The 20,689-nt window shown below is 33.8% G+C and overlaps 1 protein-coding gene across 1 annotated transcript in view; it reads left to right on the forward strand.

Annotated features, from left to right (window-relative positions):
* The first annotated feature begins 264 nt into the window (after nt 1-264).
* Nucleotides 265-20,689, forward strand: part of LOC116164847 (neuropeptide CCHamide-2-like) — a 91,864-nt gene continuing 71,439 nt past the window's right edge. The window contains exon 1 of the mRNA XM_031479075.1: nt 265-461. Coding sequence (XP_031334935.1) covers nt 374-461 — 88 coding nt within the window. The 5' untranslated portion in view covers nt 265-373. The remainder of the gene's footprint in view (nt 462-20,689) is intronic.

Below are 20,689 nucleotides of genomic sequence, written 5' to 3' on the forward strand. Positions count from 1 at the left end.
AGTATTTGCTAAAATTCCGAATTTTTATTTGGGGTGCGTTTTATACTACAAGCATTAAAATTACCGAATGCCAAAATGCAAGTCCAACGTGTAAAATCGTGGTGGATAGTTTCACCATTTAAGCGCTATCTAATGACCTATTGACGTAAACATCAATTTTCCCATTGGTATTGAAAAAGCTTGATAGAAAGACAAAGTGGGGGAAGGCACCTACCTAACTTGAATATCGCGCGCAAGGCGCAACTTTAAATGAAAAGGCGCACAGCAAAATATTTCTGTCCATTTGAAACCAGACTTTTCTCTATAAGCACCTGCCACATAATTTTCGCGTCGTTACTTTTTTGTGTGGCATATAAATACATTTTTTTTAACCATGTACTGTACAAATGGCTCATTCGTTGCGTTCTTTGCGATGGCCGCACTCATCCTTGTCATTAAAACCGATGCAGTAGACGCTAAACGTAAGTTTTATGTGAACTGCTTTAAGTGTTTGTTTAAATAATTACACAGTTTCGCTACATAGTGGAAATAAGCTTCAATTAGGCACGATATTTCGATTCAATATTGTAATGTAAATTTCTATTATGAACGCGCACAAATAGCAAATTCCCAAATTTGCTTTTCAGATCTGATGAGCACATAAAGTAGAAACAAGTAGTCAAAATCAAATGGAAATTTTCTTCTATTAATTTAAACTGACTCTTAGACGATACTTATTGTGGTAAATAATATGAAAATTGCCAATGAAATTCCGTTAACATGCGAGGAAGTATGATGTTTGCACTAAGTGAGTAAAGCTTTAGTATTAACGCATTATATACAGTATGCAGTGCACAATTTTGTCACGAATCACGAAATATGCCAATATCATGAATTTAATTTTTTTCGTTTTTAAAAATTAATAAAAATCAGATTTTATTTCTACATTTTCTTCCAACTGTAAATCGTTTATTTTAATAATCATTTTCTTATGAATGAATTTAAAAAACACAGACAGATTTTTGGGTATGTCTAACCATTAACCATAATATGTCTATTAGTATTTTATTTATTTATTATTTATTAAATTACTAACGATTATATACTATGATTTCTTGTAAAGAAAAAATGTTTGGGAATCTTTTTTTATCGCTTACAAATAAAATTATAGTCAGAATGTCTCTAAATAAACAATTATAAATAAATTATCAAGTTTTGAATTTTTAAATTTGTTAATAGGCGGAATATATTTAAGTTTGGTGCAGTCTATCTGAATCTATTATACCTGAAAATTTGGTCTAATTTGTGCGGTAAAATTAACGGCGAGCCATAAGTTTTTAATTTTTGATTATAACGATGAATCTCGATCAAATTTTATAATTGAATTGTGTACTTGTGGGGATCCACCATCATGCTCCTATCGATATGACACAAACACCATAGTTTTGTGTTTGTGTTGTGTGCGCCTTTCGTTTTGGAGAAATTCAAAATTTTTACAAAAGGGGCTAACTTAACGCAGCATCCCTCATAATCGGAACCTTTGTAATATTTAGTTTTGTGTCACGAAACAATAAATAAACTACCGGATAGTTGCGTATATGTTTAAATCAGTGGCGTAACTACAATGCCTCAAAGGTACACAACGAAAACGGGCGCCGATTTGAAAGGAACCTCGGCAAAAATGTACAAGAAATTTATCCATTCTGAAAAAAATTGAAAATTTCCGGAACTCCTTCAATGTTATGTTTTTATTAATTATTTACATATTTTGCGTTACTAAAGGAAGAGATAAAACGTTAGTAAAAAAGCGTAATTAAATTCACCCCACCCCCCATGCCTTAGTAAATGAACGAGATATTTTAAAAAATCAAAATCCGTTTCGGTAATTCGCATGGGGAATCACAATGACATAGTTGGCGAAGCACCCCCTCCAACCTCCTGCGCCCCAGCCACCCCAACTTTGAAATCTTAAATAGTCACCCCCCATGTGTGATACGTCGTTGGAAAGCTCTGAAAAATGCTTTCCAACCATACATAGCATTACTATCATTACATTTAGATTAGTAATTATCGTGCAAAGCAAAAAATAAACTAATATGATACAATTCAGAGCATTCCAACGACATATCACACATGGGGGGTCACTATTTAAGATTTAAAAGTTGGGGTAGCTGGGGCGCAGGGGGTTGGAGGGGGTGCGTCGCCAACTATTACATTGTGATTCCCCATGCGAATTACCGAAACGGATTTTGATTTTTTTAAAATATTTCGAATATTTACTAAGACATGGGAGGTGGTAAGTTTTCAAACTCTAACTTTGGCTACAAGGGTCCTGGGTTCGAATCCCAGGTAAGGCATGGCTGTTTGTGATTGTATAGTGGGTTGAGTGGGAAGAATAGCAAATTGCCGCCCACTATAAAATAAAGGCAATAAAAAAAATTTAAAAAAAATTTCAAATTTCAAAAAAATCATGATTGCCATCACAAAGTGGTAGGTAATAGAAATGGCGGTCAATCCAAGATGGCGGATGTTGAGTTTTATAAAATCCTCTAGAACTATTGGTCCGACTTCATCATTTTCTTAAATGAAAGTTTTTGTGTGTGCTACAATATTGCATATCTACTTTTCCGATAAAATCAACGATTAGTAACTAATGCATGCATGAAGTAAACTAACAGACATTTTTTTAACTCATCATTTAATGAAAACTAAATCGACCCCTTCGTTACTTTCAAAAGTTTCATGTACACTAAAACCTGCTACTTCTTCCTCTTCTTCACTGACGTTTTCACAAGTTGGCAGATTATACACTTATTATTAGCATTACATAATGGTGGTTGTCACGATTTTGAACAAGAGCAGCTTAGTAATTCTACGTGAGGTGATATGGAAGTCAAACTTAGGGTTATCTTTATCTTCTTCGCTGCTTCCGGAATAGCATCTCTTTGATTTTTACGTACAATTTTCCAATGTATTTTTTGTTTTCACATAATCTATGTCAAATTAACTGGCACAATATACACCTTTCTATCAATATTAACAAACTCTTTGCTTACGTTATGGCTAAAAGCCGTATTTTATCGTATTTATTGCAAGACAGTCAGTCTTGTCAGTTGTAAAGTTCTTGTTTAAAGTTAAGCGGAAACGTGTTTCACGTTTTACGAAGAAGTTAGTCGAAGTGCTGTGTTGATCGAGCAGGCGTCGCTTATGTGAAGCCTTTCTTTAAGGTTTTCCCAGTACTCGTTAAAGGGAGTTTTTCCACAATTAAAGAGCCAATTTTACATCTGTAATTACAACGAACCCAGTGTCGTCCAAATCGAGATACAAGTTCAATTAAAGTAGAGAAGTGAAGTTATAGAAACATAATCCGCACATATGCCAATTTCATCATCATTTGGTATTTGATTATGCCTCTTCAGCTACAATACATCTGTAGACGTAACTACAATGATTGTTGTATTTCGCTTTTCCATAGTAATTTCAGGAAGTTTCTTATCAGTGTTAAGGTGAAGAACCTAAAGTACTGGGTCCATAGATCTGCTTTCCTTCTTATATTTAATATTGAATTCGTAGGCCTGATTTTTTTCGTTTCGAACGCTTCTGGATTGGTTGTTATGAGTTTGAACTTTCACTATCAGAAGAAGCCTGCAAATTCTTACTTACTTACTTCTATTTCACAGTGTACAATAGTTTATCCGATGTATCTCCTAGTTTAATAAAACGGTGAAAATTCTTATAATGCAACGTTGTATAACACTGCCTAAGATTGCCTGTGTCTTGGAGAGTGCAATTCACCAAAAGGTGAAATCTCTCCACAGATGATACATATATTTTCGCATATTTTCACCATCTTCTTGATGTTTGGAAGCTAAAGCTGTGAATACTTATATGCAGAATGAATATCGTTCATTTTTGGTTGTACTCGTATTTAATGACGAAATTCCACAGCAAACAAAACGTCGCGACTGGATTTTGTACTTTTGGACTCCCACGAGCGATTTCTTTATTCAGACTCTTTGAGTAAACTGAGGTCCATAACCTACTGAAGTTCCTTATATTCTAAAAGCACAATTAGAAGATGTATGTATTCCTTGTCTTATACTTTGTGCAATAAAAATTTCGAAAACTATTTGATTTAGGCGTTTGGTCATTTAAATTTGCGTAAATTAGTAAATTGTCAAAAAGTGATAGCATCCCTTTTGAAATGATAAAGTTTCGCGAACGGTAGGTGTCATATGAAACTGAGAACACTTTAGTGAAAACGAGCTGTATGTATTTGCTGCAGCTTTTCCATATAAAATGGATTCGATGTGCAATACACGCTGTGTATGCGAATCTATACCGTTTAGGTTAATTTATTCTGTAAAAAGTTCACTTATTTATGTAGAAATACTATTATCTTTAGGCACACGATTACAAAGCTATACGTGATTATTTTTGAAGGAAAACTTTATGGTTTAATTATTTCTTCATTACCTTCCTAACCACCTACGTAATATTCCTCAATTCAAAATACACTAAATTCCATTTATGTATTCCGTTTTCAAAATGTACTACTAAAAACTTTCCACAAGAAAAACTGTTGGTTTATCACGAATAATAACAAATAAAGGTTTCATCATTCTTACCCTAAAATTTCCGCAAAATATTTCTTTGTATCCCGCATAGTAATAAAATGATGCCCAATGCCCTTAATTTAAAATCCAAAGTGATCATCGAGTTCACTTGGAATTAGCAATTTCAATTTTCTTAAATATTCATTAATACTTGTTAACCCTCCGCGAGAGATCTGATGGCAGGATAACTCATTAGGATATTCTAAACAAAAGGATGAGTGATTAAATGGCCCACCAAGCAAGGATAAAGTTTTAATGCCTTAAGTCATCCCACTGATACCGTTATGAGATTGCTGTATTTGTGGTAAGTTTGAAATGAACTTATTGTAGAGTTTAAGTCTCACTTAATTGACGGTTGAATAAAAAGTTCCTATAAAATCGCGATGGATATTTTCGGTTTATAAAATAAGGGGAATTTTTGTACGGCTGTCTTACCAGCAACGCGTTAATTGTAGGGAAAACGATATTTTTTCTCAAACGTCGCGAAATTACGAGTTTAGCTCCGGTCATCAGGACGTAAATCTTAGTTTTTAGAGTTTCGGACAAATAATGCTAAATCCATTGGGAGCAGTCTTTTTCACACCTAAGTGCTCATCCAAATCGCATATATTGCCAGAGGTGGATTTAATTTTTTGCCGCCCGTTTTGGGGATTAAAGTATATTTACTGATAAATACGTATCAAGTGGGAAATCTGTCACAGTCCACCTTTCGGCACGTGGGAAACGTGTAATGTACACAATGTGCGTCAAAAATCATAAGCATTTCGATGGAAACTAGATTGGTAATCAATTGAAAAGTTAAGATATGCAATAAATATGCTCTATGTAATTTTATCCGGATTTTATTCGGAAATTAATAGAGGAAGCAAAAAATAAGTTGTACTGCACTTTTCTAAATCTCTCCTTAAATCTTTTCGAAATCTAAACACTAATTCTACTGTTTTCGAAATGAATTTTCACTGCTGTACTTTTGAGCCCTAAAAGTAGCGTAATTTTTCTCACTTCTGCCACCTCTGCGTACTATAGTCTTTAGAAATATTCATTTTTCGGTCGATCTAAGAAGTCGATTTTCAATGAATTTTAAGGGTGAGGCTATAGTCTATTCTATACTTCTTGCCAGTTAGTCTATTAACGCACAAATTTAAAATTCATTGACGGGGTACAATGAAAGACTTTAACGCTACAATCTACAAATATTTTCAACGAAATTGCAATTGTTATACATGGTGCTTTATATCAAAGTTTCATTTTTTAAATTGAACCACCTGTATATTATTGTATATTTTGATTCCTTTGTTAATTTTATTGTGACTTTATGTATTAGGTGTTGCAGAATTATAGATAATCTTTCAAGAAGCGGATTAAAACAGACACACTTTCGTTTGACAAATACAATTTATTTTAAATAATTACCTAGGAGACGGCGCTACACATACAGGCTGAGTTTTTTTTTCACTTTAAGCATTAGGATCTCGGAAACCGTCAGACATAGAGATTCGGTTAAATGAGGAAAGAGTTGTCGTTTTAAGAGCTTATTCAAGATATGCTTTTGTTAAAAATCCACAGTTTACTAGATATGGGCGAGAAACAGATTTAATGATTGTTGTATTAAATGTTGTGGAATCGTTAGTATTAGAAATACAAAAATATGTAAAGAACAAAACCGTAGATTTTTTTTCCGCTTAATAAGGTACATTTATTAATTTCGATTTTTCTGTTATAATTTTCGAGTTATAACGCAAATTTACATTTTTTTAAATGGTAACCATAGTTGGCTGTAACATTTTGAAAAAGTGCATTTTTTTCTGTTTACAGTGATATAGGTTCGTTGTACTTACTTTGACAAATAAACATGACACAGAACTGGGTGTATTATTGAGAGCAGTAAAAACAGAGTTTGCCATGGGAAACATTTTTGTCCTCTTAATAACGTGTTTCCAAATCTAACCCATCCTATATATCTTGAAATTCATTTTAGTAGAAAATGAAGATAACGTTAGCCCGTCCAATTTTCGACGTAAATGAAACGTCCAAGAATTCGCGATCCAATAATTCCGCACCAAACATTAAATCCAAGATTTTACAGCAATATTTCCATGGCATTATACGATCTACTTTTAATAGTGTAATGAATATGATTATTAATTTAACTTTCATAGTGAATTTTCGAAGATGCCCTTTAAATATGTTAAATGTGCCACAGTTACACTATTACCTATCCCACTAGATATTGTTTTCCATGGCAATAACCTCTCAATAATACGAAAATTCCTGCAGCGCAGTTATTAAAGTAAGTTTAGCACGCCTTATATCGTTATAAAGAGAAAAATTTGTCCTTTTTAAAAATGCCAAAGCCAACTATGACTACCATTTAAAAAAATTAAAGTTTGTATTATTTTAACACAAAAGTTGTAAAATATAGGAGGAAATTAGTATGTTCATCAGGTTAATCAATAAAATGTCTAAAACTATTATTCGTGCCATTTTGTTGTATTTCTAATATTATAATAACGATTCTACAACAGTTAAACGAAAAATCACTAAATCAACAAACAAAAGCATATCTAAAATAAGCTCTTAAAACAACTCTATCCTCATTTAACCGAGTCTATAATATGTGTTGTTTCCGAGATCCCAAATGCTTAAAATGAAAAAAAACTCACCCTGTATACAATAAGTAGGTTAAGCATACATTATTTTTGATGTACATAAGGTAAATTGAAATTTAACATCCCCACTCAACTAACATACTTATCAAAACACAGACAACAGTTAAACGGTATCTAAGCCTAAACCTTCTAAAAATCTGTTACATTTAACAGTTTGTAACAATAATTGTTTGTAGTAATAATAATATATTTGTGCTAACGTGCTTGGTACACTTGCATTCATACAATCCAGTTTCCCTGTTAATTCATAATTTAAATTTCGCACGTACATTACTTCCTTTGAAGCTTCGTTAAGATGGTTGATCTGTGATAAGAGCTATGTACCTACTCTGCCTCAGTGGTTTAGAGCGATACAAATTTCTGTTTATTATTTTTTCAAGCTATAGAACCCCCAGAAAGCTTAAAAACGTAGCATGTATAAGATTTTCGATTTGCTCTATCTGAACCCCAGTCGGCATCAATTACATATCCATGAATATCCAAATTGTCATTAGTAAATTTCAAAACACAAGTTTTACTACCCTTAAGGTAACGTACCCTTTTTGCGCATTTCCAATAATAGTCATTGTTGCATGTATTAAATTGACTCAAAAACTGACCCTATAAGAAATATGTGGGCGTGTCAAAATAGCCAAGTACATTAAACTTCCTATTAAATTTTGATACAAAGGATTATCACTTGTTGGCTTACGAATACTTTCATCATAATCAAAATTCTCCATAGGAGTTTTGGCACTTTTACATTCCGTCATATTGAACCGTCTTAATAACTGATTGATATAACTTTCCAAACAAATATGATTATCATCCTTGGTTATACGCATACCAACAAATTGCTTTTCCACACCTAAGTCTTTTATCTTGAATTCTAAAGTTAATTCATCCAAATCAAAAAATCGTCTACGTACAAGGCTATTATAGTTAGAGAGTTATTACTTCCTTTTTTAGTGTAAAGACATGGTTCAAATTTAGGCTGTTTAAAACGCAATCTTTTTAAAACTTGATCAACTCATTGATTCCATATTCTGGAACTTTATTTCAAACCTTAAACAGCCCTATGAGTTGTAAGACAATTCGCACCCGAATAATTCGCACCCCGACATTTCGCGCCAAGGAAAATTCGTACCAAAGATATTTCGCACCCGGACGCGTATTGGCATTCTGTATACTATTATTCAGAGCAGCTCTGGCCTGATTCGCAGTATACTATGGCTTCACATTATGCGCAATTTGATAATACATTATATACTGCGATTCAGAGCACCGATATGGTTTAGAGTTCTGAAACACTGTATATAATGGGTTTCTATAAAACACATCATACACTTACAAAAAGTGTGTTTTTATTGTTCCCTTTGCAAGAAAAAAGTATATTTTTTGTTGTTTGTGTGTAATCAAGGTTCTCAAACTGCACTAAAATAATCTATAAAGAGGCATTGGTTGAAATGTGCCACGAGAATAAGTTTTCAATGATCGTATATTTGGAACTAGTAGAACATGGATTTAAAGCGAAATTTAAAAAAAACGGGTGAAGATATTAACAGTGTTTGGGGCGACCAGTGGTTAGCTGATTTTAGTAATAAAACAAACACGACACCGAGCACTAAACCATATCGGCGCTCTGAATCGCAGTATATAATGTATTATCAAATTGCGCATAACGTGAAGCCATAGTATACTGCGAATCAGACCAGAGCTGCTCTGAATAATAGTATAGAATGCCAATACGCCACCCGGACATTTCGCACCGGAATAATTCGCACCAGAATTTCGCTCCCCTGAGAGGGTATTTTGTGTATGGTTGACTTTTAACATAGAAAGTCGGCTGTGAAGTATTTTTTTTTTTTTTTTTTTTTTTTTTAATTTGTGTGCCTCGACTACTAGTGGCCATTGGCACGTCTACAAGTACCTTTACTTACAATGCACGTATTCTAATAATATTTCGCTTATTAGACTATTATATAAAATTGTACAAGTTTGTATCTCTTAGAAAGTTTAGTACGTTTTTAATACTTTTCGGTAATGAGCGGTCTTTTTTAAGGTCCATTCCAATATGGTATTTGCTTCGGATTTCCAATTGCAGTGGACACTGTGAGAGGAAGTGGTTCACGGACAAAGGCTCGTTGCATTCACAATATGGAGGGTCTTGATTTTCAAAAAGGTATCCATGGGTTTTCCTTGTGTGACCAATCCTCAACCTTCGAATTATGACTGTATTCTTCCTATTCATTGAGGGTAGATTAGTGGTCATTATTGTAGGCTGAATTTCGGATAACTTGGTGTTGGAAAAGCTCCAAGCATTTTGCCACTTACTGATGATTGACTCTCTTAGGCAGCTCTGCAGGTCAGTATGTAGCTGCATTTGCTCAGTAGTCAGGTCCATGTTTAGGGATTCTTTTGCAGCCCGATCAGCACTTTCGTTTCCACTTATGCCAACGTGGGAGGGTGACCAGACAATATTTACTAAAACGTTTCTGGCAGCAAGCTGATGATAGCGGTCGTGTACTTTTTGTGCTAAGAAATTTTTAGTATATATGTTTTCTATGGAGCGAATTGCAGAAAGAGAATCAGTACATACAGTGACGATTTTACTGTCCCCCGTAATTGTTTCAAGGGCCATTAATATTCCATACAGTTCCCCAGTATGAACGCTGCACAAGCTTGGTAATAAGTATCTTGCTATTATTGAGTCTGTTGTGGTGACTGAGCAGCTAACCCCTTTGTCGTCCTTGGAGGCATCAGTGTGTAATATATCGTCTGAGTGTCCATACTCTTATATCAGCTCGTAAAAAGATTGCTTCAGCAAAAAGCTCGATGTTTCTGAGTTTTGGTATTTATGTAAAAGTGTGTTAAACTTCGGCAGTTGTTTAGTCCATGGTGGGTAGACCGATTGAGGATGTGGAGTTGTTTTCGTCAAGTCATACGGTCTTATAAGGTCATTTAACATTTTGGTGACTGGATAAGGGTGTTTGGGAATGTTGTTTGATTGAGCTGGGTTAATAGAGTTATAAACGGGATTTTTTGGATTAGCAGATGCTCTCGCAAAATAGGTTAGAATAAGTTGATCACGACGAAGGTAAAGAGGAAGTTCGTGAGCTTCGCAATAGAGCGATTCTGCCGGGCTGGACCGAAAAGCTCCTAAGCAGATAGTGAAGTATTAAATTAACTCAGAGCTTGAAATCTCCAATATTACTCACCAATATCACGTTTTATTACTTTGTGCATGTAATAGACGTATACCTACATTTAAAATTTGGATACTTTCAATATTAAGGTATAATTTGGAATCGTGACGTCCATTTTGTGTTCAAACTCTAAATGGGATAATTTATTAATATTGAATAAAAGTTCTCTAAACCGTTCCCATATAATTTAATAAAACGAAGTGATACACTACATGTTTCGACCAACGGTCATCTTCAGGTGATCTACAAGATGGTAGAGATCATTGAGGAGAGACTATAGCTATAAAACTTACAAGAGATGGAAAACAATTAAAAATCCAAAAGGGCAGTAAAACTGGAAAGCCCAACGACCATATCCGTGGTTGGTTCCAGAGTAAAATTGAAATTTGAAGAGGTTGATGAACTAAATTTTTTGCAAGGGAGGGCCGAACCTAAAAACTAACATTAGACGACGGTATAAGCAACGATGAAACTTACGTACAAAAAAGTCAAAAGGTCAAAAGACGATATCCTAACTAATAAAATACCCAACTAAGGGCTTTGAAACTGGAAACCATCTGCACTTCCAAAATCAGTGCTCGGTTTAGCTAATCTTACCTTGTCATCGTTGACCCAGATCCTGGCATTGCATGTTAAACTAAGAGCCGATGGATCCTTCTTTGCTCTTCTCGCTCGACACAGCCATAATGAGCAGTTTTGGAGTTTAAGGTTCTTAGCAAATAGGTACATGTATCCTTCATAGATTATGTATCTCTTTCCCCTTTTCGTTGTACCGAACTCCATTGTTACGCGCCCAGTATAGTTTGCGCCGCCTAAATCTCATATCCATTATCAACTTTTTGTAATAAATCAATTTCAACATTTAGCCTCAGGGACAAGTCCATTTTTGATGATATTTTCCTTGATTTGGGCATTTTAATGTGGCACTTAAATATTTATGTTGGTTAAACAATAGCCATACAATTTGTAGAGGAATAATTTTGTTAATAGTATTTTTATGAGGCAAGAATTCATACGTACAATCCTATGTACCTTTTTAAATGGAATGGACCATATCAAAGCAGTAGAGATATTAGGTCACTTTAATAGCATCCATATCACTCAAAATCTGGAATTTAGTACTTATTTTATTGTAATCTTCGTATTAAGCATGAGAACACTTGCTAAAGGTACCATGAATGAAAATTTATTTTAAAGAAAACCAAAAAAAGGTATAAAGACACTCATCCGTGATGTAAATTGTCCATGCACTCATGTTCACAAGTAGACGGATGCTGCTAAACGCTGGTATCGGTCTATCAGCAAAACTGTCACCTGACATTTCTTAAACCTATTTACCCAGTTTTATTGTACCAATTCACAATCAAGGTTTTTTTCATTTGGAAACCTTTTAGCACGTACAAATAATATTGCAATAGGAATATAAAAGTATAAATAAAATTTTAACAATTATTATTTGTTAATAGCTGCAAGTTAAGTTTCCTAGTTCTCTAACCTTTGATGTCGTCCATTTAAAGGACACATAACGAAATAAGTATGTATTTCTTAAAAGAATCTCAAGTAAATTATAATCATATTTGAACGTAAAACAAATAGATTCTTGAGAGTTTCCGTAAAATTAAAGAGATAAGAACTGTAAAGTAACGAAAAAAGCAAAAAATGTTGATAAATATCGTGAAAAAAATTGATCTTGCTATAAATTATATGGCTATTATTTAAATAATATACTGAAATTGTGAAGATCCATGACTCTCAGTGGGGTGCTTAAGAAGCTTCGGAGAAATAACACCAAAATCTACCCATTTGTTATTATAACAATTTTTATGGGGAGATTTTGGTGTTATTTCTCCGAAGCTAAATAATATACGGTGGTGCATTAGAAACGATACATAGCTATTTCTGTAAATTAAAATAATTTTCAAAAAACGCTTTGGCACGTCAAATTGATCATGGAAGGAAACAGTGTCTAAAATAAAACTTGCTCACTAATGTCTTTGTCTCGCATCGCTGACAGTGCAACCCTTAAAATCTTAAATGATGCATCGCTGGTAAGGTCGCCCATCTCTGAATTCGGATATCTAATTTTTTTGGTTCAGTTGTTTCATTTCCAGCGTATTCGACGTTGCAGGTACAAGTTTTCTCTTTTTTATACCACTCGCAACTGCATAATTTTGACGCACGATCGCATTAGCTTCTATTACATAGTGATCGGCCCGACATCCTTTCATTGACATAAACAACAGCGCGCCCTCAACTTACTTTTAAAATATTTCGAAAATATCAAATCTAAAAAATTATAGTCTCACCAAATTCAGAGAAGGAAAGCCTTTCCAATGATGTCCTATCTTCCTTGTTGCGCAATTACCAATGCTAAGGGTTTTGCTTTAGTACTAGGTATGCCATACAAAAATTAAAAAGGAAGTATATAGGTACTTAATAATTACAAACATTCAAAAGAAAAAATCAACAATATCGACCTGTTCCTAAAACGTTTCAAGATTTTCAAAACCCTTACTGTTTTGATTATTAACAATCTCTTAAAAAAATGCCAGAATTTTTCCATGTATCTCTTCAAACTATAAAATAAATAACAGTAAGAAAATCAAAAAGAAACTTTTAAGTTCATTCACTACCATAGTTGTAGCAAAGATAACGCAAAAAAATAAGCAGTTAGTGTAATTTTACTCAGTCACCAATAATCAACATATTGCCATATGTGGTCAAAGAAACGTAAAACTGGTTCTAAGAAAACTGGAAACTTACCTTTTCTGAACACCACCAAGACACTACCACCAGAAATAACATTTTTTAAAAATAAAAAAGAAGTATATACAAAATCAAAACCCGTGCTCAGATAAATTTTAAAATACCACTCTGTCAAACGTTCAAGAGTGAAGATACTATACAGGCGTTAAAGTTCTAATTAGTTGTGGTCATACGTACTTAAACCTGATTTTTCGGACTTAATTACTTTTACCTTGTAATAAACCCTATTCATCTTCCAGAAATAATAGAAAGGATGTCATTACGATATTTCTCTTGTTATTCCTTTATGAAGTGCAATTTGTGTTATCCGGATCTGTTCAAATTTACCTTTAATTATAATATTATCTTAATTACCTATCCAAATTTAGTGCCATCTATGAAATGCATTGTTCTATTGCCATTTATACATACTCGTTTTGTCTAAAATAAATTTAATTCTGCATGTGATATTTATAAACTGTGATATATAAACCCTTAGTCAGAAAACAGGCGAATGGCCTTTGAAGCCGAAGCCTTAGGTGGCGGTTTTAGTGGGTATGCCTGGGTAACGGGAGAGCCCCACACTACTCCGAACTTCCTCATTATAGAGTGTGTATAAGGTGCATTTCCCCACTACAATTAAAAAATTTAAAAAAAAATTTATTCATTTCCTTTGTCACCTTTTCAACTAAAGAAATAAAGAACAATTTTTTATGTGTCTTCATTAAGAAATCTTTATGTAAGGGAGCGTTAAAATTACTTCCTTTTTCTATTTTCATCTTGATCTTATAATGTAAATATTTTTAACTTTAGACTTATCACTTTGTTTGTGTACGGTATTATATGTAGATTCTGTTTTAATACTTATATTAAAAGCGTCTCAAAAGTAGCGAATATTACACATAATATTGTAGATATACTATAACTAGGTATAACTATTTGGTATTTAATTACCACAAAAGACGTTCAGTTACCTATTCTTATTTTCTCAAAACGAAAGCGCAGTAGATAAAAATTATGTCTTCTTTAATTATACAGGATTTAACTATATCAGACTCTTCATACAACTTCAAAAAAAAAACCAGCGTGATTATATTTAAGAAATGGAATACTTAAGAATCGCGATGTGTTGAAAATGAAAGACCAAATAACTATTATTTGAAACATTTTGCCATGAAGTAGATGTTTACCAAGATGTGCACTACTACTCGTACATACATTCTGGAACGGCAATGGTCTAGTAGCCTCTTAAAAATATTTAATTTTAATAAACCAAAGATTTACAGAATTATCCGAGTGCGAATTGTTCGGGCGCGAATGGTCCGCACACGAGCCCTATGCCCTATGTAGAAGGAAACTTTCAGGTTGTTAATGTTTCCTACAAATAACCATTTTGGAACGCCGTTTTAACGTCCTAATTGGGTTATTTCCGAGTTAAGCTTCAATGACAAAGTCATTATCATTATTAAACCAGAATACCTGATAACCGGAGCAAAAGTTTCGTCGAAGTCTATACCCGCTTTCTGGCCAAAAGATGCGCACGATAACTTACATGATTTTTATTATCACACTTCTTTTTATATACCCATTTCCACTGAACTACCGAAGCTCCCGATGGACGATCTATCAATTGCCACGTTTGGTTATCTGAAAGTGACTTTCATCAGCCATTGCCTCTTGCCAACAATCTGCATCTGGCCACGAACTCCAGTTATTTTGAAATTTTAATTGGGAATTACCAAAAAGACAAATTTTGTAGAGCAAACCAGCTTATTATTTAAAATTTTCAATATATTCAAAGTTTTATGGGCATTTGGCGTTTAATTTTGCAAGCAAGCAATTTTCAGACAATCAAAGCTTGAAATCAATTTTCTGTAAATTATCTCAGGAGCTCGTCGTAGGCCATTTTGCAAAATTTACGAAGAATTTCAAGTCATATCTAAATCGTTATTTTAGTTCATAGAAGGGAGGTCCAATCTCCTTATATAGGTGCAACAAAGCCGGCACGAGCCATATAATTTTTATTTGTAAATTAATGGAAATATGTAGGTAATAAATCTAAACCATAAAGTGGTATTTTTCAAATTAGCTAAATCGATTTAAGCTAAGTTGGAACGCAGGGCAGTGTCATTTATTAATCAATCAGAAAAAGTGAATAAAACACTTATATTCAATTTTTCATTCCATTTACTGTAAATTGGAGTCGTTATCGAACACGTGGATCATTGCTTTTAGACTACGAAAATAGGTGCCGAGTAATCACCTTTTCCCTGAGTGGGTTCGGCACACCGTTCGTGTTAAGTGCAACAATTCAAATCTACTAACAATAGTTTCATAACAAAAACAAGTAATTATATGAAGCGTAAACACCAACTATATACAAGCAAAGAGCTTTAGACATATTTTAATGCTATTATGAAGTTTGAATTGAATTCTGGGTGCTACGCAACATCTTGCCTTCACTTAAAATGAGACGACAAAGTTTTTGTTGCGCGACGCTTATAATATACACTTACGAGTAATTTTAACATTAAGCAAAGATTTGACGTACCTACTCAATTATTTAATAACTAAATTTAGTAAATAATTTAATCACACGGAAGGTATTAATTTACAAAACAAATATGGAAATACTGCGCACAGGACATTCGGAAGATTGTTGGGAACACATAATTGGGATCCATGCTGCATCAGGATTTCTTTGCATATAAAGGGGTTGAACCTCCCTTTTCGAAATAAAATTCTAACTTTATAACGGACTTCGTTCGCAAAATAATTAACACACCAACGGCTAGCTCATAACACAAATTTGACTATAATGGACTTACTGAAGATTTTCTAATTTGATGAAATTTCAAATTCTTCAAATCTTCTGATTTGCTTGCTCGCAAAATCAAACATAGGATTCCATAACGTTTTTGATCTACTGACGAAAAAATCAAATAGTGAAGACTTGCCTTTTACAGATTTTACTAGTTTTGCTTTTCATTAGATTAATTAGACTAATTTTTGTGGCCACGGTTCTTTTTGTAACTAACCTGAATCTAACAACAAATATTCGGCACAATTTTTCCCACAGAGTTTACCTAAGATATAATCATAATGGGCTCACTAAGTTGGAAGTTCTCTTTATTGAATTGTAAACGAACCAACTTTAACTGATTTATTCTGTTTTCTAACAAATCCAGTTGTAGTGGGTAAAATACATGCAATACCAAAACGGTTTCAAATGCCCATAGGTTGACCTTTTTAAGAGCGTACAAATTAAAATCTTCCGTACTAAATCTGACGGGACGGTTTTAATACATTAGGCTGAAGACCTTCTGTATAGTCCGAGAGGTGCTAGACATTTTTGGGTAGGTATTTGGGGCACTCTGAAAACTTGTCCAATACTTCTCCAAGAATAACCAAACACAGAATTGCCGACCTGGCTGATTAGTTAAGGCCTCGGACAGACGGGCAGACGGACAGACGGACCGACAGAGAGCGCACCCAACGACTTTTGTATCTGCAGTATCTTCACATAACCTCAAATTTTCCTAGAAAAACCGGAAAAAGTGGTTCTTATTTTAACGAAAAAAAGTGGTACGGGTTTGAAATTTGTAGGAAACATAGCTTGTTTTATGATAAAAAAGAAGACACTTTTTTGGGCCCCGAAAGTTGAACCGTTTCCGAGATCTCACGATTTCTAAAAAACCACCTCTTTTTCTATCTATTTTTTTCATCGTACAGAGGTGCGCGGGGTAGTAAAATTTGCGAGAAGACTTATATTTTAATAAACAAAAATAAATATTATGTCCTATAGAAAAACTTCTAGAAAATCGCCAAAAACTGGAAAGTTTTAGGATATACACGGTTTTTAACATGATAAATCAACGTGTTGGATGTTAATAAAGATTTTTTTGAAATGTGTCTTCTTGCTTCTCTTTAATGTTGCTAAAGTATTCTCTTTTGATTTCTTATGTTCAACTGTTTTAGTTAAATCATCTTTATTATTTCTTTTTTGTGCATTTTTACCGCAATAAAAGCAATTCGAAGTAAAACCGAATTATTTTGCTTCCTGAACAATTTGTTTTTGTTGACTGACCCTTCTTCCTGCCTGCTTTATAACTGATGCAATTGCGCTGGGCCTGTTGAAAAACTTGCAAAATTTGCCTATAAGAATATTAGTTTACCGGTCAAAGCAATAAATGATTTGAGATATAAAACCTGAAATGAGGATTTTATTTATAATTCCTGTAAATTAACGATCAATAATTTTTTTCTATTGGAATAATATTTGTTGAATCCAGCAAGCCTAGTTGGGGTAGATGTTGATTTGAAATAAGAACAAGTGCCTTCACGGTTTCCTTTATTGTAGCACCTTACATTAAGTGGACTGTATTTACAACTACGCTTACTGAACTAAACTTAAGCCTAGAAAACATATGAATATATAAAGTAAGGTGGTTAGGGAGTCCTTTTCCCAAGATGGGCGGAAACTGCCGCTCGTTAATCTAATTCTAATTCTCCGTGTCGAATTATGAGTTCGCTCCCTAACAATATTTTTTATTGTTGATTATTAAAATATAAGTCATTACGAAAATGTTGCTACCTGGACTAGAAGCTATGTTTCCTCCAAATTTCAAACCTCTACCACTTTTTTTCGCAAAAATAAGAATAAAAATTGCAAAACACCACTTTCCACCCCTTTCAACCCCCGGGATTTCATTCGAGGAAAAAATTCATCTGCTTTAATTATTTTTTCCCAATTTCTAATCAATGCACCTGCATGAAAAACCCGGTAACTAATTTTTTTTTTAAATAAATTATTTTAGAAGCCTGGACAAAAAATTATGCATGACGATGCAGGTGCGGGTTTAAAATGCAATGGTAAAATCGCGAAATCTGAGGTATGCCAAATGTGTGCGAAGGAAAACAGTCGCGTTTACCCTTTAAGAAGAATTGACCCCCTCGTTCCCCGAACTTAGGTCCGTTAGTTTTTTTGTATGGGGCCATTTAAAAACTAAAACTTGCGACAAAGTATAATTGATGAATGTCGTCAAATCACCCCAGAAGTTTTTCATAATGGACGGGAAAGGTTTGAACAAAACCTGTATTATTGTATGGAAGTCGAAGGCCAACATTTTCAACATTTACTTGATTGATTTTAGCTTTAAGCACTTAAATAAAATTGATTTAAAAATTAAGGGTTATAATCCACATAAAAATACCTTTAAAATAAAGTATCACTCGACTCCCTATTCGATTTAAAATTTTTGGGGCGCTTGTCATTCCCGCTAGGGCTTTTCCCTCAGGGGGGCGAAACTAGCAAAAAAATGGTTCCCCTTTGAATAAAAATTGACGAGTTCGAGGATTTTTTCGTAGATGATTTCAGGTCCCGAAAATAGGCTCGGTTTCGTTTTCAAATGGCCACCCTGTATAATTTAATTATTCACCATCAGATCGAATTTTCTATAAAAATACAGTCAGGTCAATTGTATTAGGCCCCCAAAATATAAGAAAAAAACTGAGTTTGATCTGTGGCATTTGTTTGTCCAAGTATTTAATGTCCGATAAAATTTTGAAATGTACTGCATGAGAGGTCAAATCGATTCACAGACTCCTCTAAAACTACACATCAACGTTCTCCAAAGCACATCCAGAGGTGGATATGTTGTCCTGAAATGTGTTCACATTTTTCAGCGTGCTTCAACGAATGCTACCTCCCCCTTTCATAAAATGTTATAATGAAGTGGGTGATCCATATTCTTATATTGGTAATGTGCCGATAATATTTCTCACTACAGAAACGGCACGTATGCAGTATGCACAATGCACATACACCAAACAAATTCAAAGGCATTGAACGCCACGCAATGTTATTTTTGTAATGAGAAGAGGTCGGAAAATTCGTGATAAGTGATTGTAGATGTTTTATAGTGAATTAGAGAACCAACTCCACCAAAGAAATTTTATTCCAAAACTGGAACTTAGCGAGTCACAAATTGAAATGGAAGTTTTAATTAGTTTTATTAAAAAGTTTATATTTATTTCTCATTTAAGTGACAGATTGTTTACATTTACAGTGGATACCTACAAAGTCCCTAAGAATACGTAACTTTTCCCTTCATTTTCTAATTATTGTAATCGCGCACAAACACGGAGACCGAGTTTAAATCATCACAAAGGATTTTAAACAAGTGATACAACGTACATTTTTTTGTTCTTCTAAAGTGTTTGTACCTGTAGTTGTAGGTAAAACTTAACTTTACTTGAATTTATATAAAGTTGCTACAAAATGCTATAAGAATATCTAAGTTAGGTGAAACTAGACTCGGCAAGGGATACTACTGTTACGAGTATATTTATTGTAGTATCCAACAACCTGCTTAACACGTTATTTTTTTACTATAAGGAAAGAGGTAGCCTTATTGCGACTCATCAATTTCCGAATCGTCAACACAGTTTCAAACATTTCGCTGATTGAAAATTGCAGCGAATAATATTTACCTCTACTCAGGCAATACGACGTTTTATAACCGAGAAATGATTGGATTTTTATTCCGTTTGCAATACTAAATTCTTCAAATTTTAGTAATTTGTTTTTACATACGCATGCATAACCGTTTATCCCGTTTTAATATATTTACCTGCCCTTGCCCGGTTTCTTATGCAATCTGCAGAAACGTCTAAAATTGATTTATACATTTGGAGGGATTCAAGTTCAGCAATTAAAGTTCACTGAGAAACAGTAAAGCGAACTAAAAGAGTCCTAGGTACTTATACCTAGTTATCCAATGGTTTTTGGGTACCTACAATCAGAGCTGGGCAGTATTCGATTTTGTAAATACTTTTTAGTATTCAAATCCTTTAAAGTACTCATACTTTGTAATATATTCAATTTCTTTTCCAGGTCGATCTGAGATAATTTTTTTTTCGGGCCTCAAAAAAAGGCAGTGTATAACCTTCCTTTTTTACCAAAGATCGACTGCACCAAAATTTCTCGGGAAAACACTTTTTCTTATTAATTTTGGTACGTAGAATCCAAAACAATTCGTACATTTTCGATCAGACTTCTCAATCAAAAGTTATAGACTAGAAACCAATTTCGAAAAAAAATTCAAAAGGCTGTAACTTTTGAACTAGTAGCCCAGTCTTGGAACTGTTTGAAATTATGGATTCTACAGGTCACATTCTATAAGAAATTTTTTTTCCGGGTCGATCTGAGACACTTTTTTTTTCGGGGCTCAAAAAAAGGCAGTGTATAACCTTCCTTTTTTTACCAAAAATCGACTGCACCAAAATTTCTCGGGAAGACACTTTTTCTTATTAATTTTGGTGCGTAGAATCCAAAACAATTCGTACTTTTTCGATCAGACTTCTCAATCAAAAGTTATAGACTAGAAACCAATTTCGAAAGAAAATTCAAAGGGCTGTAACTTTTGAACTAGTAGCCCAATCTTGGAACTGTTTGAAATTATGGATTCTACAGGCCACATTCTATAAGAAAATT

This window comes from Photinus pyralis, unplaced genomic scaffold, assembly GCF_008802855.1.
Source record: "Photinus pyralis isolate 1611_PpyrPB1 unplaced genomic scaffold, Ppyr1.3 Ppyr1.4_LG2, whole genome shotgun sequence".
NCBI classification, from domain to species: domain Eukaryota; kingdom Metazoa; phylum Arthropoda; class Insecta; order Coleoptera; family Lampyridae; genus Photinus; species Photinus pyralis.